At 36.8% G+C, this 23,333-nt stretch overlaps 1 protein-coding gene across 2 annotated transcripts; it reads left to right on the plus strand.

The window, feature by feature from the left end:
* Positions 1-2,376: 2,376 nt before the first annotated feature.
* On the plus strand, positions 2,377-21,803 carry znf143a (zinc finger protein 143a). Of its 2 annotated transcripts, none has more exons than XM_067400066.1 (16): positions 2,377-2,498; positions 4,756-4,858; positions 5,426-5,512; positions 8,763-8,846; positions 8,988-9,116; positions 10,083-10,276; positions 10,441-10,521; positions 10,607-10,720; positions 10,837-10,912; positions 11,702-11,827; positions 13,187-13,366; positions 15,121-15,348; positions 15,446-15,579; positions 17,071-17,202; positions 18,245-18,355; positions 21,517-21,803. In XM_067400066.1, exons 2-16 carry the CDS (start codon positions 4,762-4,764, stop codon positions 21,598-21,600), a joined length of 1,857 nt encoding a protein of 618 aa, XP_067256167.1. In that variant the 5' UTR covers positions 2,377-2,498; positions 4,756-4,761; the 3' UTR covers positions 21,601-21,803. The 2 variants fall into 2 exon arrangements, with proteins under 2 accessions (XP_067256167.1, XP_067256166.1); XM_067400065.1 differs by having other exon boundaries at positions 8,988-9,115; positions 10,073-10,276.
* Positions 21,804-23,333: the final 1,530 nt, after the last annotated feature.

Consider the following 23,333-nt stretch of genomic DNA (forward strand, 5'->3'; position numbering starts at 1 on the left):
GATTGGCTCTCAAACAAAACCCCCTGATGTAATAGCCTAATGGATGTTTATTGTGTTTTTACACAAACAAAAGGCAATGTACATTTAGATCAACTAGATAAGCCAGCCTTTACCCACAGAGTGACGCACGAGACACTGGCACGTTTGTTTGACAGACACTATAGAAATTAGGGAAGTTCCAGGTCAGTATTTCACAAATGAGTCCACAATTAGGAACTAAATGGTTTTGCCAAAGGAATAAGAATCATTGAAAATTGTTTACCATATTGTGTCAGCATAATGTCGTATGATCCTGAAAGATTTTTAAAAAGCCTTATTGATGATCATTTGAGAACCATTTTGCTCTATTAATCATAACAGTGCTATTGGAAATGTGTTCTGAAAGATGTAGTTTTTGTTTTGAATCATATAATTTCCATTAGGTTCCATTTTATGATAGAATTTCCAGCATGAACAATCTTTATTTTTTTTTAGACATATAGTCATTGCATAGCAACAGTCTAACAACCACCTAAAACACCCTAGAAACCGCATAGCAACCCACTAGCAACTGCAGAGCAACATCCTATTAGAACTGCACGATTAATCGTTTAAAGATTGCGATCTCGATTCAAACACCCACATGATCTTATTTCTAAATGACAACGATTCGGCTATGCCTGTTAAATTAAACCTCTGACAAAATCATGTTCATCCAGTAATGAAACAAGTGAAGTATTTATGAGTCATTAATTAATTCATTCAAAATTTCGTTCAAAAATCCTCCAGTAATGAAAGTAGTATTTGAGTCATTGAGTCATTCAAACCATTTTTTTAAATAGGCTAATTCATTCTAATGAATTAAACATTTTTAAATAGACTGCAGCGATTAAGATTTTGCCAGAACCTGTAGTAAATTGTGTTATTTTAATTAGTTGCCTGTTTAGAATCGTGGGAGAGTCGTGATCTCTATTTGAAACAAAAAAATTGTGATTCTCAATTTATCCAGAATCGTGCAGCTCTATTAGAAACCACCCAGAATACATTAGCCACACCCTAGCAACCACCCAGAACACCCTAACAACTACCTTACAACCACATAGCAATGCCATAGCAGCCATCCACATTATCCTATAACTATAGCAAAGACATCCAGACACCCTAAAGATCACCCAGAACACCATAGTAACTGCATAGCAACACAATATCAACCACTCACAACACCTTAGTAACTGCTTAGCAACACACTATCAACCACCTACAACACCCTAGCAGCTGCCTATCAATCATATCTGGCAACCGCTGAAATGCACCCTAGCAACTGCCTAGCAAGACCTTAGCCACCACCCACAACATCTGAACAACTGCCCAACAGCTTCATAGCAATGCCCTATCAACCAGCCAAAATACATTAGAAACTGCCTAGCAACCACATAGCAAAGCCATAGCAGCCATCCACATTATCCTAGCAACTACATACAGTAGCAAAGACATCCAGACAGGGTGTCACCCAGCACACCATAGTAACTGCATGGTAACACCATATCAACCACTCACAACACCTTAGTAACTGCTTAGCAACACACTATCAACCACCTACAACACCCTAGCAGCTGCCTATCAACAACATCTGGCAACCGCTGAAAAGCACCCTAGCAACTGCCTAGCAAGACCTTAGCCACCACCCACAACATCTGAACAACTGCCCAACAGCTTCATAGCAATTCCCTAGCAGCCAGCCAGAATACCTTAGTAACTGCCTAGCAACCACATAGCAATGCCATAGCAGCCATCCATATTATCCTAGCAACTACATAGCAAAGACATCCAGACACCCTAAAGATCACCCAGAACACCATAGTGACTGAATAGCAACACCATATCAACCACTCAAAACACCTTAGTAACTGCTTAGCAACACACTATCAACCACCTACAACACCCTAGCAGCTGCCTATCAACCATATCTGGCAACTGCTGAAAAGCACCCTAGCAACTGCCTAGCAAGACCTTAGCCACCACCCACAACATCTGAACAACTGCCCAACAGCTTCATAGCAATGCCCTAGCAACCAGCCAGAATATCCTAGTAACTCCCTAGCAACCACCTAACAACCACTCAGAATAATATTTTTATTATTTATATTTTTGACTATATTTTTTACAATACATATACTTAAAACTATTTTACATTTCAGCGCATTGCAAGTAAAGTTTTTTTTTTTTTTTTTTTTTTTTGGCTTTTTACATGAAGTGACTTTCATTCAGATAATTAACAAAAAAAAGCAGCAGCATGGAAATTATGTAGTGACAACAAAAGGGTGTATCACTCCTGAACAACAGGGGGCAGAATAGACCTCTTCACTCACTGGTTCTCTGACATTAAAATCACAGAAGAAATATACCAATTCAAAACACACTGTTGTATTTCACGATGTTAGGGACCTCGACATATGGAAATATTAAATACATAATTTGATCCGGTGCACCGTTTCTGGTAGATTTGGTTCTTCAGAGAGGTGAGTGTCTGAAACTCTAAATACATCTGTTATTAATGTAAAAGATCAGGCGATATGCACTACATTGTGCTACCGAAAATCAGATTCGCGTCAGCAGCAGAAATGAACTGAAAATCAGACTGGCATCATCAGCAGCAGCAGAAATAAAGCATGTTTATAAACACTGCACTGAAAGCGATCCGCTGTGAGTGTCGCACTGCTTCTCGACGTCTTGTATACATATCGGACACTAGATATCGCGGCAGCTACTTTGAGTTCACATCCCATAATCTCATGTGTCAGTGTTTTCAAGCGTTAAAGATGTGAATGCGTAGAGTAGATTAACCCTAACTGTATCAGTTTATTTATTAACAAGTGACAGAAAGTACAGGGGTGAATCAGCTCCCTACTGAGGTGACTGTAGAAAACACTGCACAAATCTGAAGGACAAAAGCTTTTTTTGTAATAAGGAAGTAAAGCTTCACGTCTGGTTTATACTATTTTGTGATAGTGTTAATGTTTCATAACAAAACTGGTATCATCCGAGTCCTTATAAAGCCTAATTTATCATATTTGATGTATAATGAATTTTTAAAAATCTGCATGTTAAATCTTTTATTTTGTTAGTAATATTTCAAGATGAACACGTACTGGACTGAAGCAACTTAGGTTTACTTGATTATTAATGCATTTTTTTTTTTTTTTTTTTTTTTATAAAAATAATGTTAGAGGCACAATATATAAGATTTTTGAATTAAAATATCCAAAAACCACTAGAACAGTGTCATATATATTGTTGACTTGTGTACTTATACTATCCCAAGTGTTTCCAAGAATATTTAAATCCAGAGAAATATGCAATTTTAATCAGGACATGAACCACTTTGAAGGATGCATCGAGTGTATCCTTCACATCCTTCAATCAGCACACATTCCACTTCACGGCATTGAGCTTTTATGAGCTCATTATGAAATTAATCTGTAAAACTATTAAAGTTAATATAAAGAATTTAATACTAAGTATTTTTCCAAAATTAAGGTTAAATTTTGGATAAGATATTAACCATGAGTTAATATAAAGAATTTAATGCTAAGTATTTTTCCAAAATTAAGGTTAAATTTTGGATAAGATATTAAAATATTAATAGTTAAGGAGGAAAAAAAAAATACCCCAATAGGCCCAAACAGAGCAAAAATATGCAATTTGGTGCAGTAGCCGATATTTATGTGTCCAAAAAGTAAGATGAATGATAGCTTACAAGTAATCTTTATAACAGTATAGCTGATTACTTACATAAAATGCATATAAATATCAGTTGTTGTCACTCTATATCCCCCAATAATATGTCTTAGTAAGATGACATTTAAATGCATAATTTTACATAGTTTTTGTGGTGGGCAAAACATATAATGCAATGCATATAATACATACTCAGATACAAATGTATAGTATAATGCAATGTAAGTCGCTTTGGGTAAAAGCGTCTGCCAAATGCATAAATGTAAATGTAATGTGAATGTCATGTAAACGCAATGCCATACAATGATGATTGAGAAATTAACACAAACATTCCTGAAAAGCCTGATGGATCATATTCGATACTCACATTTTAAAGGCTACTATGTAGTTTTCACCTCTAGAGGTCACTTATTCAAAACAGAGGTGTAGCTTGATGACGCCTTGATTTCACGGAAAATTATGGGAGGTGCTGTCTTCAAGTCTACAACCGTGGGTGATTGAAGGACGTGAAGGATACGCTTGATGCATCCTTCCAAATGAACTGAATGAAGGAAGTGAAACGTAAGCTGGCTTTCAGGGATCCTTCAAATGGAGATGGCCTGCAGTGGCACGTGACAGCCGAGATAAGAGCCTTATGTTTGAGAAGCACTTGAAATGAAATATCATGATAGACCAGACAGGAAAAAGGAGCATTGCGTTTTATTCCCATGTTGACCTGTGTGTAGCTGTAAGTTTAAGGGGAAAAGGGCCATGAAAAGGGCTTGTAAACTCTTGTAAGATAGATAAAGTTTGTTGTGTCTTCTTAAGCTAAATTAATACAAATTTAATAATAGTTTCCATTTAGTTTGACATTGTAACTGACATAAAGAGGCACACAAATGACAGTTCAGTGAAATCAGCCTTCTGTTGTAATATTTTATAAGCATATTTAGTCATACAATCAACCGTTTATATAATCTGAGACCATCACTTCATCACAGTTCTATAACTCTTACTAAATCTGATCATATTGTGTCTCTAACATTTGTTTTCTCCTAGGTTATAATGCTGCTGGCTCAGATAAATCAGTCAGCAGATTTCCAGCATGAGGGTGATGCTCAGGAAGTTACGCTCTGCTTAACTGAGGCTGTGGGGATCGCAGGTCAGAGCTGCACACTTTATTAATGATTTCTTTTCAGACATCGACATTTTATTAAAGGGAAAGCTGTGCATAATTAATAATTTTATTCAGCAAGGATGCATTAAATTGACCAAAAGTGACAGTGAAGGCTATATTGTTACAAAAAAAAAAAAAAATATATATATATATATATATATATATATATATATAATAAGTGCTGTTCTTTTAAATGTTCTATCACCATAAGGTCCAAGGAAAAAAAAGTGTCAAGGTTTCCTCAAAAACCGTATTAAATATTGATAATAATAAATGTTTCTTGAGCAGCAAATCAGCATATTACAGTGGTTTCTGAAGGATACTGAAAGCTGAAAATTCAGCTTGGCATCACAGGAATACATTAAATTTTAAAAAATATTAAAATAGAAAATGGTTATTTGAAACTGTAAATATCGCAGGATTACTATTTTACTGTATATTTGATTAAATAAATGCAGCCTTGGTCAGTATAAGAGACATTTGAATGGCAATGTACTCCGTATTACAGTCATCATGATCTGTCACTCTCTGTTTGTCTTGTTAATTATTCAGATGGTGATCAGAGCATGGACACAGTCAGTTTGCAGGCTGTGACTTTAGCAGATGGCTCCACTGCATATATACCTCACAACCCTCAAGGTATGTCTATTACGATGCTTTCTGAACAACGAGTTCTGAGCAGAAACATTGTTCATCTGTTCAGCTTAGCATCATCTTCTATAGGAAGCAAATTAGCATATTGATCAGCAAATTTGTTGGTTATTTTAAGTTTTTTGGTTATTATTGAACACATTTTTTCTACATTTTCTATCAAACATTTGCATGTGTGCGATTTGAAGAACAGTAACGTGTTCCCTGGCATTCAAACCACTGACCTTTTGAATTAGTTAAGCTAAAGGACCTTAAAATTATTTTTATTTTTTAATTAAAAAAAAAAAAAAAAAAAAAAAAAAATATATATATATATATATATATATATATATATATATATATATATATATATATATATATATATATATATATATATATATATATATATATATATATAGTGGGTATATAGTGGGATATTGCAGCCATTTGATAAAATCATTTAAGTTCATTTTTTTCCTCATTAATGTACACACAGCGCCCCATATTGACAGAAAAACACAGAATTGTTGACATTTTTGCAGATTTATTAAAAAAGAAAAACTGAAATATCACATGGTCCTAAGTATTCAGACCCTTTGCTCAGTATTTAGTAGAAGCACCCTTTTGATCTAATACAGCCATGAGTCTTTTTGGGAAAGATGCAACAAGTTTTTCACACCTGGATTTGGGGATCCTCTGCCGTTCCTCCTTGCAGATCCTGTCCAGTTCTGTCAGGTTGGATGGTAAACGTTGGTGGACAGCCATTTTTAGGTCTCTCCAGAGATGCTCAATTGGGTTTAAGTCAGGGCCCTGGCTGGGCCATTCAAGAACAGCCACGGAGTTGTTGTGAAGCCACTCCTTTTTAGCTGTGCGCTTAAGGTCATTGTCTTGTTGGAAGGTAAACCTTCGGCCCAGTCTGAGGTCCTGAGCACTCTGGAGAAGGTTTTCATCCAGGATATCCCTGTACTTGGCAGCATTCATCTTTCCCTCGATTGCAACCAGTCGTCCTGTCCCTGCAGCTGAAAAACAACCCCACAGCTTGATGCTGCCACCATGCTTCACTGAGCAGTGCCTGGTTTTCTCCACACATACCGCTTAGAATTAAGGCCAAAAAGTTCAATCTTGGTCTCATCAGACCAGAGAATCTTATTTCTCACCATCTTGGCAAACTCCATGCAGGCTTTCATGTGTCTTGCCCTGAGGAGAGGCTTCTGTCAGGCCACTCTGCCATAAAGCCCCGACTGGTGGAGGTCTGCAGTGATGGTTGACTTTCTACAACTTTCTCCCATCTCCCGACTGCATCTCTGGAGCTCAGCCACAGTGATCTTTGGGTTCTTCTTTACCTCTCTCACCAAGGCTCTTCTCCCCCGATAGCTCAGTTTGGCCGGACGGCCAGCTCTAGGAAGGGTTCTGGTCATCCCAAACGTCTTCCATTTAAGGATTATGGAGGCCACTGTGCTCTTAGGAACCTTAAGTGCAGCAGAAATTTTTTTGTAACCTTGGCCAGATCTGTGCCTTGCCACAATTCTGTCTCTGAGCTCTTCAGGCAGTTCCTTTGACCTCATGATTCTCATTTGCTCTGACATGCACTGTGAGCTGTAAGGTCTTATATAGATAGGTGTGTGGCTTTCCTAATCAAGTCCAATCAGTATAATCAAACACAGCTGGACTCATCTGAAGGTACAGAACCATCTCAAGGATGATCAGAAGAAATGGACAGCACCTGAGTTAAATATATGAGTGTCACAGCAAAGGGTCTGAATACTTAGGACCATGTGATATTTCAGTTTTTCTTTTTTAATAAATCTGCAAAAATGTCAACAATTCTGTGTTTTTCTGTCAATATGGGGTGTTGTGTGTACATGAATGAGGAAAAAAATGAACTTAAATGATTTTAGCAAATGGCTGCAATATAACAAAGAGTGAAACATTTAAGGGGGTCTGAATACTTTCCGTACCCACTGCATGTGTGTATATATATAATATATATATATATATATATATATATATATATATATATATAGATATATCTATATTATATACCGGGTTGGACCCACTTTTGCCTTCAGAACTGCCTTAATTCTTTGTGGCACAGATTCAACAAGGTGCTGGAAACATTCCTCAAGAGATTTTGGTGCGTATTGACATGATAGCATATATATGTGTATGTGTATATATATATATATATATAAACTGATGAGCCAAAACATTATGACCATCTGCATAATATGCTGTTGGTCCTCCGTGTACGGCCAAACCAGCTCCGACCCGCTGAGTCCTGAAGGTGTCCTGCGGTCTCTGGCACTAAGACATCAGCAGCAGATCCTTCAAGTCCTGTAGATTACTAGGTGGAGCCACCATGGATCGAACTTGTGCGTCCAGCACATCCCACAGTTGCTTAACTGGATTGAGATCTGGTGAATTTGGAGGTCAGGGCAACACCTTGAACTCTTCATCATGTTCCTCAAACCATTCCTGAACAATGTGTGCAGTGTGGCAGGGTGTATTATCCTGCTGAAAGAGGTCACTTCCACCAGGGAACACCATTTTCATGAAGGGGTCTTCAACAACGTTTAGGTAGGTGGAACTTGTCAGATTGTCATCCACATGAATGGCTGGATTCAGGGTTTCCCAGCAGAACATACCCCAGAGCTTCACATTCCTTCCACCGGCTTGTCGTCGTCCCACAGCAGATCCTGGTTTATCACTTCCCCAGGTAAACGGTGCACATGTACACGGACTCCCAAGGTCCAGTTCCGACACTTGTGTGCCCATTGTAGGCGGTGGACACTCTGACTGGTCTGCGGCTACACAGCCCCATAAGCAGCAGAGTGCGATGCACTGTGTTGTGACACATTCCTCCAGTAGCCGTCATTTAAATTTTGTGTGATTTGTGCCACAGTAGACCTTCTGTTGGCTCTGACCAGACAGGATAGGCTTCGTTGCCCTTGTGCATCAGTGGGCTTCCTGCCCATTTCTCCTGCATTTTTGATTACGAGAACTGATTGTTTGCTTACCATCTAAAACAATGATATTCACTTCACCTGTGTCTGGTTATAATGTTTTGGCTCATCAGTGAATATTTAACTAATAAAATGTTGCTCAAGTAAACTGTTTATTGAAAATGATCAGGAAGCATCTGCAATCTATAACTCTGTATTTGTCATATTTAATTTATAAACTAATCAAAGATGTTCATGTTTTTGCTTTCTTTTTACTTTTTTTACTGTATTAACTGAGTGCTGGTTGTTTTCTCCAGACAGCAATATAGTTGAAGGACAGGTGATCCAGTTAGAAGATGGATCCTCTGCTTATGTGCAACACATTGCTGTTCCAAAAGCAGGTACCGTTCTTGTTATGAAGCAAATCTTCATGTTAGTTTCACTGGAAGTTATCTGGCTTTTATTATTTCATGAACAGGCTTATGATGTTAATATGCAAATAATGTTTCTTTTTTTTATCTCCCATATTATATGCTCACTAGATGAGTCAAATAACTGGACGGGTTCATCTGTATGTGATGTTGTTGGTAACGAAAGCTTAAGACTGGAAGATGCTCAGACTGTGCAGTTGGAAGATGGAACTACTGCTTACATCCACCACACTGCAAAAGGTTTTTCCATTTCCTCTGTTTTTGCTGCACTCTTAAAAGAAAAACTTCTATATAGAACCTTAAAGTGCTATTATTGTTAATTTTGTTTAGGAGGTCTCCTACAACAGATTTACATGTAGGCTATCAAAGGTCAAAAAACACTTTAATTTTTCTCATAATATACATTGCTCATCACCTCATTTCTCAAAGAGTGTAAAAAAAGTTTGAAGATTCAGTCTTTTTAAACCCCTCCTTTCCAAGAGCCTCCTCTGCTCTGATTGGTCAGATGGCCCAGTCTGTTGAGATTTGTTTACTGCTTACAGCACATATTGGAAACAAAATGCCAATAACCATATCTGAATTTCAGCCCCGTTGGCTTCCTCAGTGCTTGAATGACCTCATTTTTTCCTGCATCAATTCCAGCGCAAGTCTTCATTCATTTAAATGCATGCAAAGTGGATTTGCTTTCGCAGCGCAGAAAACGGCGTCTTGAACAACATGAACCAAACTCTTCCAGGTCTCAGCTAGAACTACAGTGTTTGAGGGCAGGTCAAAGTAGATGTCATTCTCCGGCAACCATTAAAGACCTTAGGCTGGCATTATGCAAATTTGTTACATTGTTACGTAGGAAGAGAGACTGGCAGTTAAGAATCGTTTCATTCTTTTTTGCGAACATTTTATGTTCGCATACAGCTATATTACTCACTGCATGAAAGATAATATTTGGAAAAGCATAATAGTGGCACTTTTAGGGTATATAATAAAATAATGTGTTGAACATGACAGTGTTATGCAATCATTTAAGACATTTCTCCTTATATAGAACCTTTCTGGCATAAGGGGTTCTGTCAGATTGAGTCAAGAACCCTAGGGTTCTATATAGAACCTCATTCTAAGAGTGTGTGCAGCAAGATGTTAAATAGGATTCTGTTGAACATGCTTTATATATTTATTTTTGGTCTGTCTTTGTCATTAATGCATTTGCAGAAACATATGAACCCAGTACCTTGCAGGCGGTGCAGTTAGAGGACGGGTCTACCGCTTACATCCAGCATGCTGTTCAGGTGTCGCAGCCTAACACCATTCTGGCCATTCAGACAAATGGCACAGTAGCAGATTTGCAGACGGATACATCCATTGACCAAGAAACAATCAATGCTTTGGAGCAGTACACAACCAAGGTTCCCTTTAAAGATGACTAGCCCTAATGTGTTTGCCATGATTTTGCTGGTGATATAAAATTGGGTGACATTGTTACATATTTTTAGCATAATCATTTGTCAAAGTTGGTAAGAAAATAATTTTTGTGAAATGTAATGATCACTCTTGAATTCTCAATCTGCAGATTGAGGAAATGGACTCGTACACAAACTCTGAGCTGATCACCAATGACCAAATCTCACCTCATGGTGTTGTGGAGATGCAGGTAATGATATAATTCCCATGCAAAATAAAAATATCAATAGCCAAACTAAGAGATGCTCAAAAATGTTTATTCTCCCTCCCTCTAGATCGTACTTCAGGGTCAAGGAATTCGCCGTAATACGCAGCAGCCTGGGGAGAAATGTTTTCGGTGTAATTATGACGGATGTGGAAAGCTTTACACCACTGCAAATCATCTTAAGGTTATTATAGCTTGTGTATTTGAGCTTATCAGCTTGTAAATAAAAATTAATTCACCATAGACAACATTACAAATGCAATGCATTATGATCATCATGCTCGTGTTTTGTTTTTTCAGGTACATGAAAGAGCGCATACAGGTGACAAGCCATACTGTTGTGACATACCTGGCTGTGGAAAAAAGTTTGCAACAGGTAACAAAGACTTAAAATCAATTTGTCACCTCAGTAGGTTTTTTTGTGTCCTAGTTCAAACTTTTGAGGTCAATAAGATTTTTAAAGAAATTATTATTTTTATTTAGCAAGGATGCATTAAATTGATTAAAACGGTATTTATAATGTTAGAAAATATTTCTATTTCAAAGAAAAAACCTGTTCTTTTGAACTTTCATCAAAGAATCCTGAAAAAATCATGACACAACTTGAGCAGCTTTCAAATGGAGCGGCATTTAATAGACTGAGCCGTAGTTCACTGACAAGCTACGCAATATCGGGTTCATTATCGAAGGCAAATCATCTGCGATAATGAACGCGATATTGCGTAGCTTGTCAGTGATCTACGGTTCTGTCTATTAAATGCTGCTCCATTTGATTTTGCGGTAATCAGGGAACCGGCTTTACTGACGAAATGCGCGTGACAATCGCATGCGATAAATCGCCCAGCCCTACTATTAGTGAATGTTTTATGATCAGTAGGATTACTATATTCATCCACGCAGTCACATAGAGCCGAAGCACAACCAAAACAATGTTCTTCCGCAAAATGCATGCAGTTTTGTTTTTTAACCACTAAAGGGGCAAAAGTTACATAATGTGCCTTTAAATTGTAATAATGTGTTCACAATATTACTCTTTTACAGTATTTTCAATCAAATAAATGTATTAAAACAGTAAAAAAAATCTTACCAACCCCAACCTTATAACAGTTGTGTATTTCTGATGTTTTTGCTGTTATATTCATCACTTACATTCATTTTCTTTTAGGTTATGGTTTGAAAAGTCACATCAGGACACACACTGGAGAAAAACCGTACCGCTGTCAGGAGCTGGACTGTAAAAAATCTTTCAAAACCTCAGGAGACCTTCAAAAGCACACCAGAATTCATACAGGTACTTTCTTTGCTGCCTTAAAATCTTTCATCTATTCCTTGGAATATTAATGATCTGAATATGAATATAGAAATCACACAGTAAAAATACCATGGTATTGAATAGTAGACAAAAAGCTGCATGCATAAGAATTATACAAGAATTTGCACATTTTTACAAGAATCAGACGTGGCTGTTCTAATGACGGACCTCGTAAACATCTGAGCTTGTTTTTTGTAAAATGTTAAAGGTGCCCTAGAATTAAAAATTGAATTTACCTTGGCATAGTTGAATAACAAGAGTTCAGTACATGGAAATTACATACAGTGAGTCTCAAACACCATTGTTTCCTCCTTCTTGTGTAAATTTGATTTGCTTAAAAGACCTCCGAAGAACAGGCGGATCTCAACATAACACCAACTGTTACGTAACAGTCGGGATCATTAATATGTATGACCCCAATAATTGCATATGCCAGCTCATGTTCAAGGCATTACACAAGGGCAGCCAGTATTAACGTCTGGATCTGTGCACAGCTGAATCATCAGACTAGGTAAGCAAGCAAGAACAATAGTAAAAAATGGCAGATGGAGCAATAATAACTGACATGATCCATGATAACATGATATTTTTAGTGATATTTGTAAATTGTTAGCATGTTGCTAATGTACTGTTAAATGTGGTTAAAGTTGCCATCGTTTCTTACTGTATTCACGGAGACGAGTCGTCGCTATTTTCATTTTTAAACACTTGCAGTCTGTATAATTCATAAACACAACTTCATTCTTTATAAATCTCTCCAACAGTGTGTAATGTTAGCTTTAGCCACGGAGCACCATCAAACTCATTCAGAATCAAATGTAAACATCCAAATAAATACCATACTTACGCGATTAGACATGCTGCATGACGAACACTTTGTGAAGATCCATTTTGAGGGTTATATTAGCTGTGTGAACTTTGTTTATGCTGTTTAAGGCAAGCGTGAGCTCCGGGGGCGTGGAGCACGAGAATTAAAGGGGCTGCAGCCTGAATCGGCTCATAGTTAATGATGCCCCAAAATAGGCAGTTAAAAAATGAATAAAAAAAAAAATCTATGGGGTATTTTGAGCTGAAACTTCACAGACACATTCAGGGGGCACCTTAGACTTATATTTCATCTTTTGAAAAGACGTTCTATGACACCTTTAATAATATATTGACACATATAAAGTGTTTTCCATTTCCGTTTTTTACAAAAGTGTAAATTTTGGAGATAAGAGATTTCCGCCCGACAGCAACGATACGGAGATTTGACATATTAGCTGCACTATTACCAATGTTATACCACTGTACCACCACATTACTTGGGCTTCTACCAATGACCTCTGTTCTTTTAAGGAGAGAAGCCATTTTTATGTCCTATCCCGGGCTGTGGACGATCCTTCACTACCTCAAACATCTGTAAGGTGCATGTTCGCACACACACAGGAGAGAAACCGTATCACTGCCCAGAGCCAGGCTGTAATCGGGCCTTTGCCAGCGCAACAAATTACAAGAACCACATACGGATCCATACAGGTGTGTTGCTCTTTATATAGTTCACGAAGAAATTAAAAAGATCAGATTTTCTCACACTCGTGTTGTTCCAGACTTTCTTTCTTACTTGGAACTCAAAAGGAGAAATTTTAGTTACACTTTATTGTAAGGTGTCCGTGTTACAGTGTAATTATATATAAGAAAATTTGTATTGATTTATTTATTTAATGTGGCAGGCCCAGCTCCAGAACACAGAACAGGCATGTGCTTTGGCTTTTTTGACTTAGGCTGCCCATTTAGGCTTTCACAAGCCAACATCAAAGTTTGTTTACGAACTTCAGCTTTTAGTTATATATTTAAGTATATATTTAATGCACTCACTATAGGTTTAGGGTTAGGATTAGGATTAGGGCTTGGTTTAGGGTTAGTCGAATGTAATTATGCATTATTTACAGTTATTATTACTATAGTAAGTACATGTATTATGTGTAACAAGAACACTGTAAAATAAAGGGCAACCCTTTATTTTACGGTTCCGTTGTTCCACGTCATTACATGTACTTACTATAGTAATAACAGTAAATTATGCATAATTACAAGTAACTAACCCTCAAAACCTACACCTAACTGTAACTCTATAGTAAGTACATGTAGTTAACTAATAGTACTCAGTACTTATTCTAGTAAGTATAATGTAACTACGGCACTGTAAAATAAAGTGTAACCAAATAAAGTGTTACCGAAATTTGAATAATGTGCTGATTTGGTCAGATGTCAAGTTGTTATTGTTAATCTGTTTCTCAAACAAAGCTATCGTATGAATTCAGAAGACTTGTAATATAGAGCATGAATACTTTTATACTTTTAATGTGTTTCTTGTCATTTTGGAGCTTGTTATTTCCAGTCCTCATTCTCTTTCATTTATTAAAATGATAGTTCAGCCAAAAATTTAAATGCTGTCATCATTTACTCACCCTCATGTTGTTCCAAACTTGCATGAACTTGTTACTGCAGTGGAACATAAAAGAAGATATTTTGTTAAAACGTTACAAAAAGGTTCCATTTGTTAATCTACAATAGTTAACATAAACTAACAAAGAAAAATACAGTAACACTTTATTTTAAGGTGACATAGTTACACGGTAACTGTAAATTATGCATAATTACAAATAAATGACCCTAAAACTAATCATAAATTAATTAATATTATGCAGTGCTTAATTGTGTAATTTCACTGTACACAGCATCACCTTAAAGTTTTTTTTTAGTCATTTATTACATTTAGTTCATGTTAATTTCAACATTTACTAATCCGTTATTATGCTCAAACTATGTATTTGTTAATTTTATTTAATGGATCTGAGCTAACATGAACTAACAATGAACAATTGTATTTTTGTTAACTAATGTTATATAATAAATATCGTAATAAATGCATTGCTCATTGTTAATGTTATTTAATGCATTAACTGATGGGCTCTTATTGTAAAAGTGTTAACAATATTTTGAGAAGTGTCTCAAGTGTTTTTTGGAATGACATGAGAGTAAGTAAATGGTGACAAAATTGTAATTTTTGGGTGAACTATCTCTTTAAGTATCCAAAAATTCACCTTGTGTTTTCACAAAAGAAAGAAAGAAAGTCATACAGATTTGAGAAGATATGTGGGGGAGTAAATAATGTCAGATTTTCCATTTTGGGGAAAAAATCTCTTTTTTTATAATGTTTAATCTAACCTAAATGTAACTATGAATTCAGCTCTGTGAAATATCTAAACCAGTGTCTTTATTGCATGCAGGAGAGAGGCCGTATGTTTGCACAGTTCCTGGTTGTGACAAGCGATTCACTGAGTATTCGAGTCTATACAAACACAATGTAGTGCACACTCCCTGTAAACCCTACAAGTGCAACCACTGTGGAAAGACGTACAAGCAGATTTCCACGCTGGTCATGCACAAACGTACAGCACACAATGACTCTGAGCCTATAGAAGAGGAGTCGGAGGGCTATTTTGAACCCCCTTCAGGTTGGTTTTGAAAAATACCTACATCGTAGATACAAGATCAGATTTTGATGATGTTTCATGAGCATAACTGGGCTGTTTTTTTTTTTTTTGTGTTCAGAGGCTATAGATGACCCCTCCCTGAGTGTTAGTCCAGTGAAGTGTGAGGACACTTGTCCTGAAATGGCTTCTGAAATCTCTGATGTCACAGAACAGCAGCATGTAACTCTCATCACACAAGATGGAGCATCACAGGTTTGCATTTTTTATATGAAGTGTTTTGAGTCTTTTTGATTATGCTTTTGACTACCAATTAAAGTGTAGTACTCTGTTTAACACAGCATACAAAAAAGTCAGTAGATTCTTATACTGTAAGCTTAAATGTACTTGGTCATTTGAACTGTTGTTGTGGCTGACTGCAAATTTGGTCAGGTCAATTTTCAAATCTTGCCCTAAAACTGGCAATTTTCAGAGCAATTGTGCAATCATTTCTGTGCTGCCATCAGTGCTGGGTAGATTAATCCATTACTGAATACAAATGACATGATGAAAATTGTATTTGGTGATCTATTATGTAATCGTAATCTATTATATTACACATTTTAGGTAATATAATCTAACTACTTTTTGATTACTTTTAGATTACTCATTTATCACTTTGATTTGAATAGGATAATCTTGTACCATATTAATATAAAACTACAAAGAGAAAGAAAATGTATTTCTTTTTTTTTGTTATAAACAATATAAGGTGCATTAAACATTACATTATGTCAGGGTTTGTAAAAGAACTGCAGGGGCTTCGTAAATTGATGAAAAGCTTTTAATTAAATAAATGATAAAAATTATAAAATAAAAACCATCAAAATAAAATGCTTAATAAAAAGATTCAGTATTTTTTTGTTTGTTTGTTTATGCTGTGTGGCCTTTCAATTTTCAGCGTAAAAATAGACGCTTAACTAATGGTCGGTCTGTGTGTGCAATTTCACAAAACTGGAAGACTTTCTGCACATTTATAAGCTATAGTCTTTTTTAAAAAGAAAAAATTAACATAATAAACAAGAATTAGCAACAGTCAATGAATTATGAATAATTTACTGCTATTTTGTGAGTATTAAAGTCCCACTGTAGTCAATAATTTTACCCCTTAAAACTCAACTTTAATCACCAAAATTACATATTTAAACATTTTTTCCTTGAAAAAAAAAAACTTCATGCCTTAAATAGCTAGAATGTAACTCTACACCCTTGCCTTTTTTAGTATACGTGTTTCTATGAATATGCAAATTAGCCCCGCCTCCACCCACTCACACCAGCTCAGTGATACAATCGTTGACGATCACACATTGACGTGATTGGTTACAAGGTAGTTTGTGATGTCAGAAACACCAACGATTTTTTTTGAGACTGTCTTTGGCCACTGCAGTTTTAAACAGAAAATACTCAGCAATGGTGTTGACTTATGAATTTGCACATGGTTTGTCTTTAAAGCACATTAAAAACACCACATACATAAACAACATCACCACAGGGGGACTTTAAGTGATCGGTTAAAAAAAGTAGCTAGTCTCATTATGAGTATTTTACAACATAATATCATCTTATTAGAACAAGTATTTAATTTCAGAATCTGATTACATAATCCAGATTACTTGTAATGAGTTACTACCCAGCACTGGCTGCCATAGACTTCTACAGCAAATCCACAATACATGTGCTGAATGGGAAGTTCTGTGATTTTAACAGGCTATTGGAAATGCAATCACAATGGTAACACAAGATGGCAGTATGATCACCTTCCCACCCACTGAGTCTTTGCTGACATCAGCGGAGGCTCATTCAGTGACTATGGTCTCAGAGGATGGCACTGAAGGACAGGTGTGTAGGATTTTGGGGTATTGTAAATTTGAGAAGCAGACACTCATGTGTGTGGGTTTTCGTTTCCAGCAAACACACAAAATGTTCTTTCCTTATTATCACAAGACTATGCTGATTTGCATGCATATCAAGCTCTGCAGTGATGTTTTTGTAGGCCAGTCTGGAAGTTAGCATCACTCTGGTTCCCTCGACAAAAACCCAGTTTTTCTATTAGCTTTTGGATTATTGCAGAAAATAAGTTCTGTGACCAACAAACTTTTATGGTTCTTACATGTTTTGTTCACAAATGCACACAACTTTATGAATTTTGAAGCATAAACACAGTCACTAAGCTTCCGACAACTATTTAAGTCTTTGAAAGTTTGAGTTAGAATAGTTTGCAAAAGTGCATTTATAAACGCAACAAGGCTGTGAAAGTGGACCAGTGAGTAGATGAGTTTATCTGTATGGCTGATGATGTTTAATGTCCCTGACAACCTCTCTAGTCCCATTTAGCCACTTGTTAGCAACTTAAAAAGCTTTTTAAAAAAAATCAGTAGGGGCTGTTACTGATGTATTTTATGTTGTTGAATAAAACATGAAGATATCTTGAGCTTGTGTTCCTCACAGACCTCAAATCAGCCATTTAACTAAAAACCCATTCTGTCACACTTTAGTTTAGGGTTCAATTCTCATTAATAAATATTACTTTTACCTCAAAAACAAAACCAAAAAAAACTGCTAGTTAGTAAGTTCATTGTCAAGTTCAGGTATTGGGAAGGATTAAGGGATGTAGAATATTGTCATGCAGAATAAGGCATTAATATGTGCTCTATAAGTACTAATAAACAGCCATTATCCTAGTACATGCTAATAAGCAACAAGTAAATAGTGAGAATTGGACCCTAAACTAAAGTGTTACTGTACCACCCATTCAAAAAACCCACTGACTCCAGAACGATGGAACCAGAATGGCTCTTTTCCAGGTTTTGGCCCACTATAATACATCATCCCTGAAGCAATCTATGAACTATTTTTACATATTTTTTTCTGTTCTCTCCAGATGACTATTATGATGCCAGAATTAACATCTTCCAGGATCACACAGGATGGGTTATCAGCACACCCAATTACACTTCTGGCTACTTCTAACGGCACACAGATTGCTGTTCAGGTAGAGTTCACTTACGGCTGGAATACACTACATGACTTTTGCCCAGAGTTTTAACAGTCGGAGGAGTTGATGTTAGTCGGCGAAAGTCACAGCCAATCTGCAGATTTTAGGCAGTTTGAAAGAAAATCGCATAGCCACAGACCATGATTTTTTTAGCTTCACCCCAAGATTTCATCCAGTCAGAAGATATCAAACATGTTTGATATTCTGAGCTGATTTTAGTACACATTATTTTCATGTCAAGCATCTTTTAGCAACAGTCACATTTCTGCGTGAATTTTGACGCTGACCAACGCAGACAATCACCAAATTTCAGTAAATCACTTCTCAAGATCTTTGCACTGAACACTGAGTCCGATGCGTATTAATTAATCCATTGCAAAACAATTCGCAAAACAATACAAAATGGAGTCTTCAAGCAGTGAGGATGATTTTGTTGTCCTCTCTCTTCTTAAAAGAGAAAAAGAAAGAGGAAATATTGGGACCATCCAATACTGAGATTGCGTAGAGAGGAAGGAGCTGCGGGATTATCCTGAGCGACTCAAAGCTCAGTTTGATGCTTTGCTAGTGCACTTTGTTTGTCATACAGTGCTTTGTGCTGCCAGATTCTCGATTTTTGCCGTCCGCTTGTACGGTGGTTCTGAATTGTCAAAACACCTCTCAAAATGCTTGCTACAGATGCGAAAAACACAAATTTAACCTGATCCAAATGTTTTTTATGACGGATGAAAATTTCGGAATTAGTGTGTAAACGCGTATTTATTTTTTAACGTGCAAAAATTTTGGAAAAGCCTTCAGACATTCCATGACCCGACAAATGGCGATTGAACATGTTCAATCGCTGAAAACAAGCAACCAACACCAACAGACGCTGACACTGATCTGACAAATCAGTAGGGCAGTTGTGGCCTAATGGTTTGAAAGTTAAACTTGTAACCCAAAGATTGCGGTTTTCGAGTCTCAGTACCAGCAGGAAATGTAGTTGGGGGGAGTGAATGAACAGCCTGTCACATCCTGTCTACTTAGATATCTTCATCTGATTGATTTTTGAAAGTAGCATAGATTCACTGATGAGCCAAAACATTATGACCAGTCATAGGTGAAGAGAATATTGTTGATCATATCCTAAAAAGGCCATACATTAAGATCTGGGTAGATGCAGGAGAAATGGGCAGGAATAAAGATCTGACTTTGACAAGGACCAAGTTGCTACGCCAAGGCGACTGGGTCAGAGAATCTCTGAAATGGCAAAGCTTGTGTGTTGCTCCCGGTCAGCAGTGGTAAGAATTTACCAACAGTGTCCGAGGAGGGACAAACCACAAACCAGGCGCCCAAGTCTCATCGATGCACGAGGACAATGAAGGCTATCTTATATGTCTGGTTTGAGCTAACAGAAGAGCCCCGTTTCCACCGCAGGAACATTCCCCAGGAACTAAGGACTGTGGGGTGGTACTCGGTGTGTTTCGACTGCAGGAACCAAGGTCTAAATTAAGTTCTGGGTAATAATTTTTCCCTCAGAAAGTCCCTGCTGTCGAGGTAGTACTTTTTCAAAGTTCAGGAACTTTCGGGGATGGGACTTGGGAGCTGAACATGCTGATTGGTTGACTCAACGCAGCATTTTATTTCAACCACCGTTTTTAAAAATCTGTTGCGGTGCGTGCAGTAAGAGTTGCTATTCGAATCAACAATGGATTTTAAAAAATACGACCGATGGACCAACCACGAGGTTCAGGCTTTATTAATCTTGTATGCGGAGGACGAAATCCAGCAGGAACTGGAAAGTCATGCGCAGTCCTACATCACCAGACTCTTCTTCATGGTACTTACAGCCTCCATAGCCAGCAATGACATTTCCTCTCTCAAGATCCATTAATGTACTAAAAACACGTCTAAATCAGTTCATGTGAGTACAGTGGTTCAATATTAATATTATAAAGTGACGAGAATATTTTTGGAGTGCCAAAAAAAACTAAATAATGACTTATTTAGTGATGGCCGATTTCAAAACAATGCTTCAGGAAGCATCGGAGCACAGATGAATCAGTGTGTCGAATCATGATTCAGATCGCGTGTCAAACTGCCAACGGCTGAAATCACGTGACTTTGGTGCTCCGAACAGCAGATTCGATACACTGATTCATTTGTGCTCCAAATCTTCCTGAAGCAGTGTTTTGAAATCGACCATCACTAAATAGGACGTTATTTAGTTTTCTTTGGTGCTCCAAAAGTTTTCTCGTCACTTTATAATATTAATATTGAAGCACTGTACTCACATGAACTGATTTAAATATGTTTTCAGTACCTTTATGGATTTTGAGAGAGGAAGTGACATTGCTCCCTATGGAGGCCTCATGGAGCCATCGGATTTCAACTAAAATATCTTAATTTGTGTTCCGAAGATTAATGAAGGTTTTACAGGTGTGGAACGGCACGAGAGTGAGTAATAAATGACAGATTTTTCATTTTTGGGTGAACTAACCCTTTAAGACCACGATGGAAACACAGAAAGCAACAGGTCTGGGGGGGGGGGGGGATTTCCTGGGAAAAAAGTTCCTGGGACAAATTGTTCCAGGTAATTTAGGTGGAAACGAGACACAAAATTTTAATGATGGTAATGGAAGGATTGTGTCACAACACAAGTGGCCTCTTTCAGCAGGATAATGCACCCTGACACACTGCACACATTGTTCAGGAACAATAGTTCAAGGTGTTGCCCTGGCCTCCAAATTCTCCAAATCTCAATCCAATTGATCATCTGTGGGGTGTGCTGAATCAACAAGTTCAATCCACAGCGGCTCCACCTCACAACATACAGGAACATTAAGGATCTGCTGCTAATGTCTTGGTGCCAGAGACAACAGTACACCTTCAGGGCTCTTGTAGAGTCCATGCCTCAGCGGGTCAGTGCTGATTTGGAGCATATTAGGCGTATTACACCTGAGCTGAAGGAAACAAATTGTGTCTGAAAGTTGCTCTGGTCTGGCCTACAGTTTAGATGGTTTCACTCGCTTCTATTTTTATTCAGTTTAATATTTTTTACAATTACTTTCAGTATTTTAGTTTTACTAGTTAGTGGAAATATTTTTCCACCTTGATCTTTAACTGTACAGCTGGGCATATGTGTATTTTATTGATCGTAGATGTTGTGTTCTCTCTTGTAGCTCAATGAACAGACTTCACTGGAAGAGGCTCTGAGGATAGCATCATCATTACAGGGAGGAGAAACTACAGAACTGGCCAATTAACTACCTTCGCCTTCAGACGGGGCTCAGTATTTAGTGTAACTAGTGATTCCATGAACGAATGATGAACTTTTGTAATTACCCTTTCACCGCAATTGTACAGAGGTCAAACTGTGCACTATGATAACATTTTTATCAGATTTTGTTCATTGATATAGATATCTAAAAGGCAGAAACCTGTTTGCATTTTTAAATAAAAAGAGATGAAGGGATGCATTTAGTGTGTTGTGATTATTTCTCATTTGTGAAATTGTTTCGACTTCCCTTGAAGAGCACAAGGCTCATGCCATTCTGACATTAAAGCTACATACCTAATACAAATAATACAATTTTCAGTTCAGTGAACCTTTTGTAGTAAATTAGAAAATGCAAAACAAGCTCTTTTTTTTACTAGTGGTCTCAAATGTTTGGTATGTAAAGGCTACATATATTGGTCAAAAAGAAAAAATATATCTTTTTGGGGGGGCAAAAATAGTTATGATAGAGGAAAAGTCAAAACAGAAGTCAAGTTGGGCAATTACAAATCATCCATATAGTCTTTCAAGACTGGTGGAGGCAGCACTCTTAATTTCACCAAGCAACGCATGCATAAGGAATGTTTATTATGAGGAACTGTTGTTTTATTGTGTCAAGTAGAAAGAGAATGAATTAGTAAAAAATAAGTTGTGGTAACTGCAAGAAATTTACTTGCAGATATTACTCAAAAAAATAAGATATGTAAGCAAAAAAAAAGAGGAAACGTGATTAAGAAACGGTCTGTGTGTTTGAACTGAACTAAGTACTGGAAAACTGTAAAGAGTATGAAATCGCTGGAAAACAATGCTGTCTGTTGAACCTGTTTGTCAGATGACTGTCAAGACTGTCAACAGATTCTTAGTACCTGATATCATTTTTATGAAAGATTAGAACTTCCTCCTTGTACTCTTCTGACTTCATTCCTATGGTTGTTTATTGTATGGATTGTTTACAAGACCTGTTTTTCAGGGCTATAAACAACTTAACTGAAGTGGTGTTTCCCCAGCACACATCGTAGTTAGTGTGGTGTTTTTCTTCCTGTGAATGTGGTGCAGACAATCCAGTAAAGTCTTCTTAGATGTTTTAAATTCCATTTACACACATCTTGATCCAATAGATAACATCTGACACTTCTACATTAATTCCTATTTATAGATTAAGACTGACTTGCAGAATCATAATGTTTTCTGTGGCCAAAGATTTGCCTCGTCGTGAATGTCGGTATTTAAAAAGCCAAGAGCTTCCTCACTTGAACAATGTTTTAAGGAACACAGTTAAAACCTGTGGTGTGACATACTGCATTCCAATGTTAAACTATTATAAACTTTTATAACTTATGTATGCAGCTTTTTATGAGCTCATATTAATTGAGGGAGCACATGGAATAGGCCTATTTTACTTTTTTTTTTTTTTTTTTTTTTTTTTTTTTAATCATTTGCTATTATAGAACCATTGGTAACACTTCACAGTAAGGTTCATTAGTTAACTACGTTAGTTAAAATGAACTAATAATGAACTGCACTTATAAAGCATTTATTAATCTTTAATGTTAATTTCAATGTTTACTAATAAATTATTAAAATCTTAACATTAGTTAATGCACTGTGAACTAACATGAACAAAAAATGAACAACTGTATTTTTATTAACTAACATTAACGAAGATTAGTAAATGCAGTAACAAATGTATTACTCGTGGTTAGTTCATGTTAGTTAATGCAT

This window comes from Chanodichthys erythropterus, chromosome 11, assembly GCF_024489055.1.
Source record: "Chanodichthys erythropterus isolate Z2021 chromosome 11, ASM2448905v1, whole genome shotgun sequence".
Classification (NCBI taxonomy): Eukaryota; Metazoa; Chordata; class Actinopteri; order Cypriniformes; family Xenocyprididae; genus Chanodichthys; species Chanodichthys erythropterus.

Bases quoted from the DNA above. Each gene is read 5' to 3' on its own strand.
- znf143a (XM_067400065.1), top strand. From the start codon at position 4,762: ATGCTGCTGGCTCAGATAAATCAGTCAGCAGATTTCCAGCATGAGGGT. The intron at 4,859-5,425 runs GTCAGAGCTGCA...TTAATTATTCAG, and splicing joins TGAGGCTGTGGGGATCGCAG to ATGGTGATCAGAGCATGGAC. The intron at 15,580-17,070 runs GTTTGCATTTTT...TGATTTTAACAG, and splicing joins CACAAGATGGAGCATCACAG to GCTATTGGAAATGCAATCAC.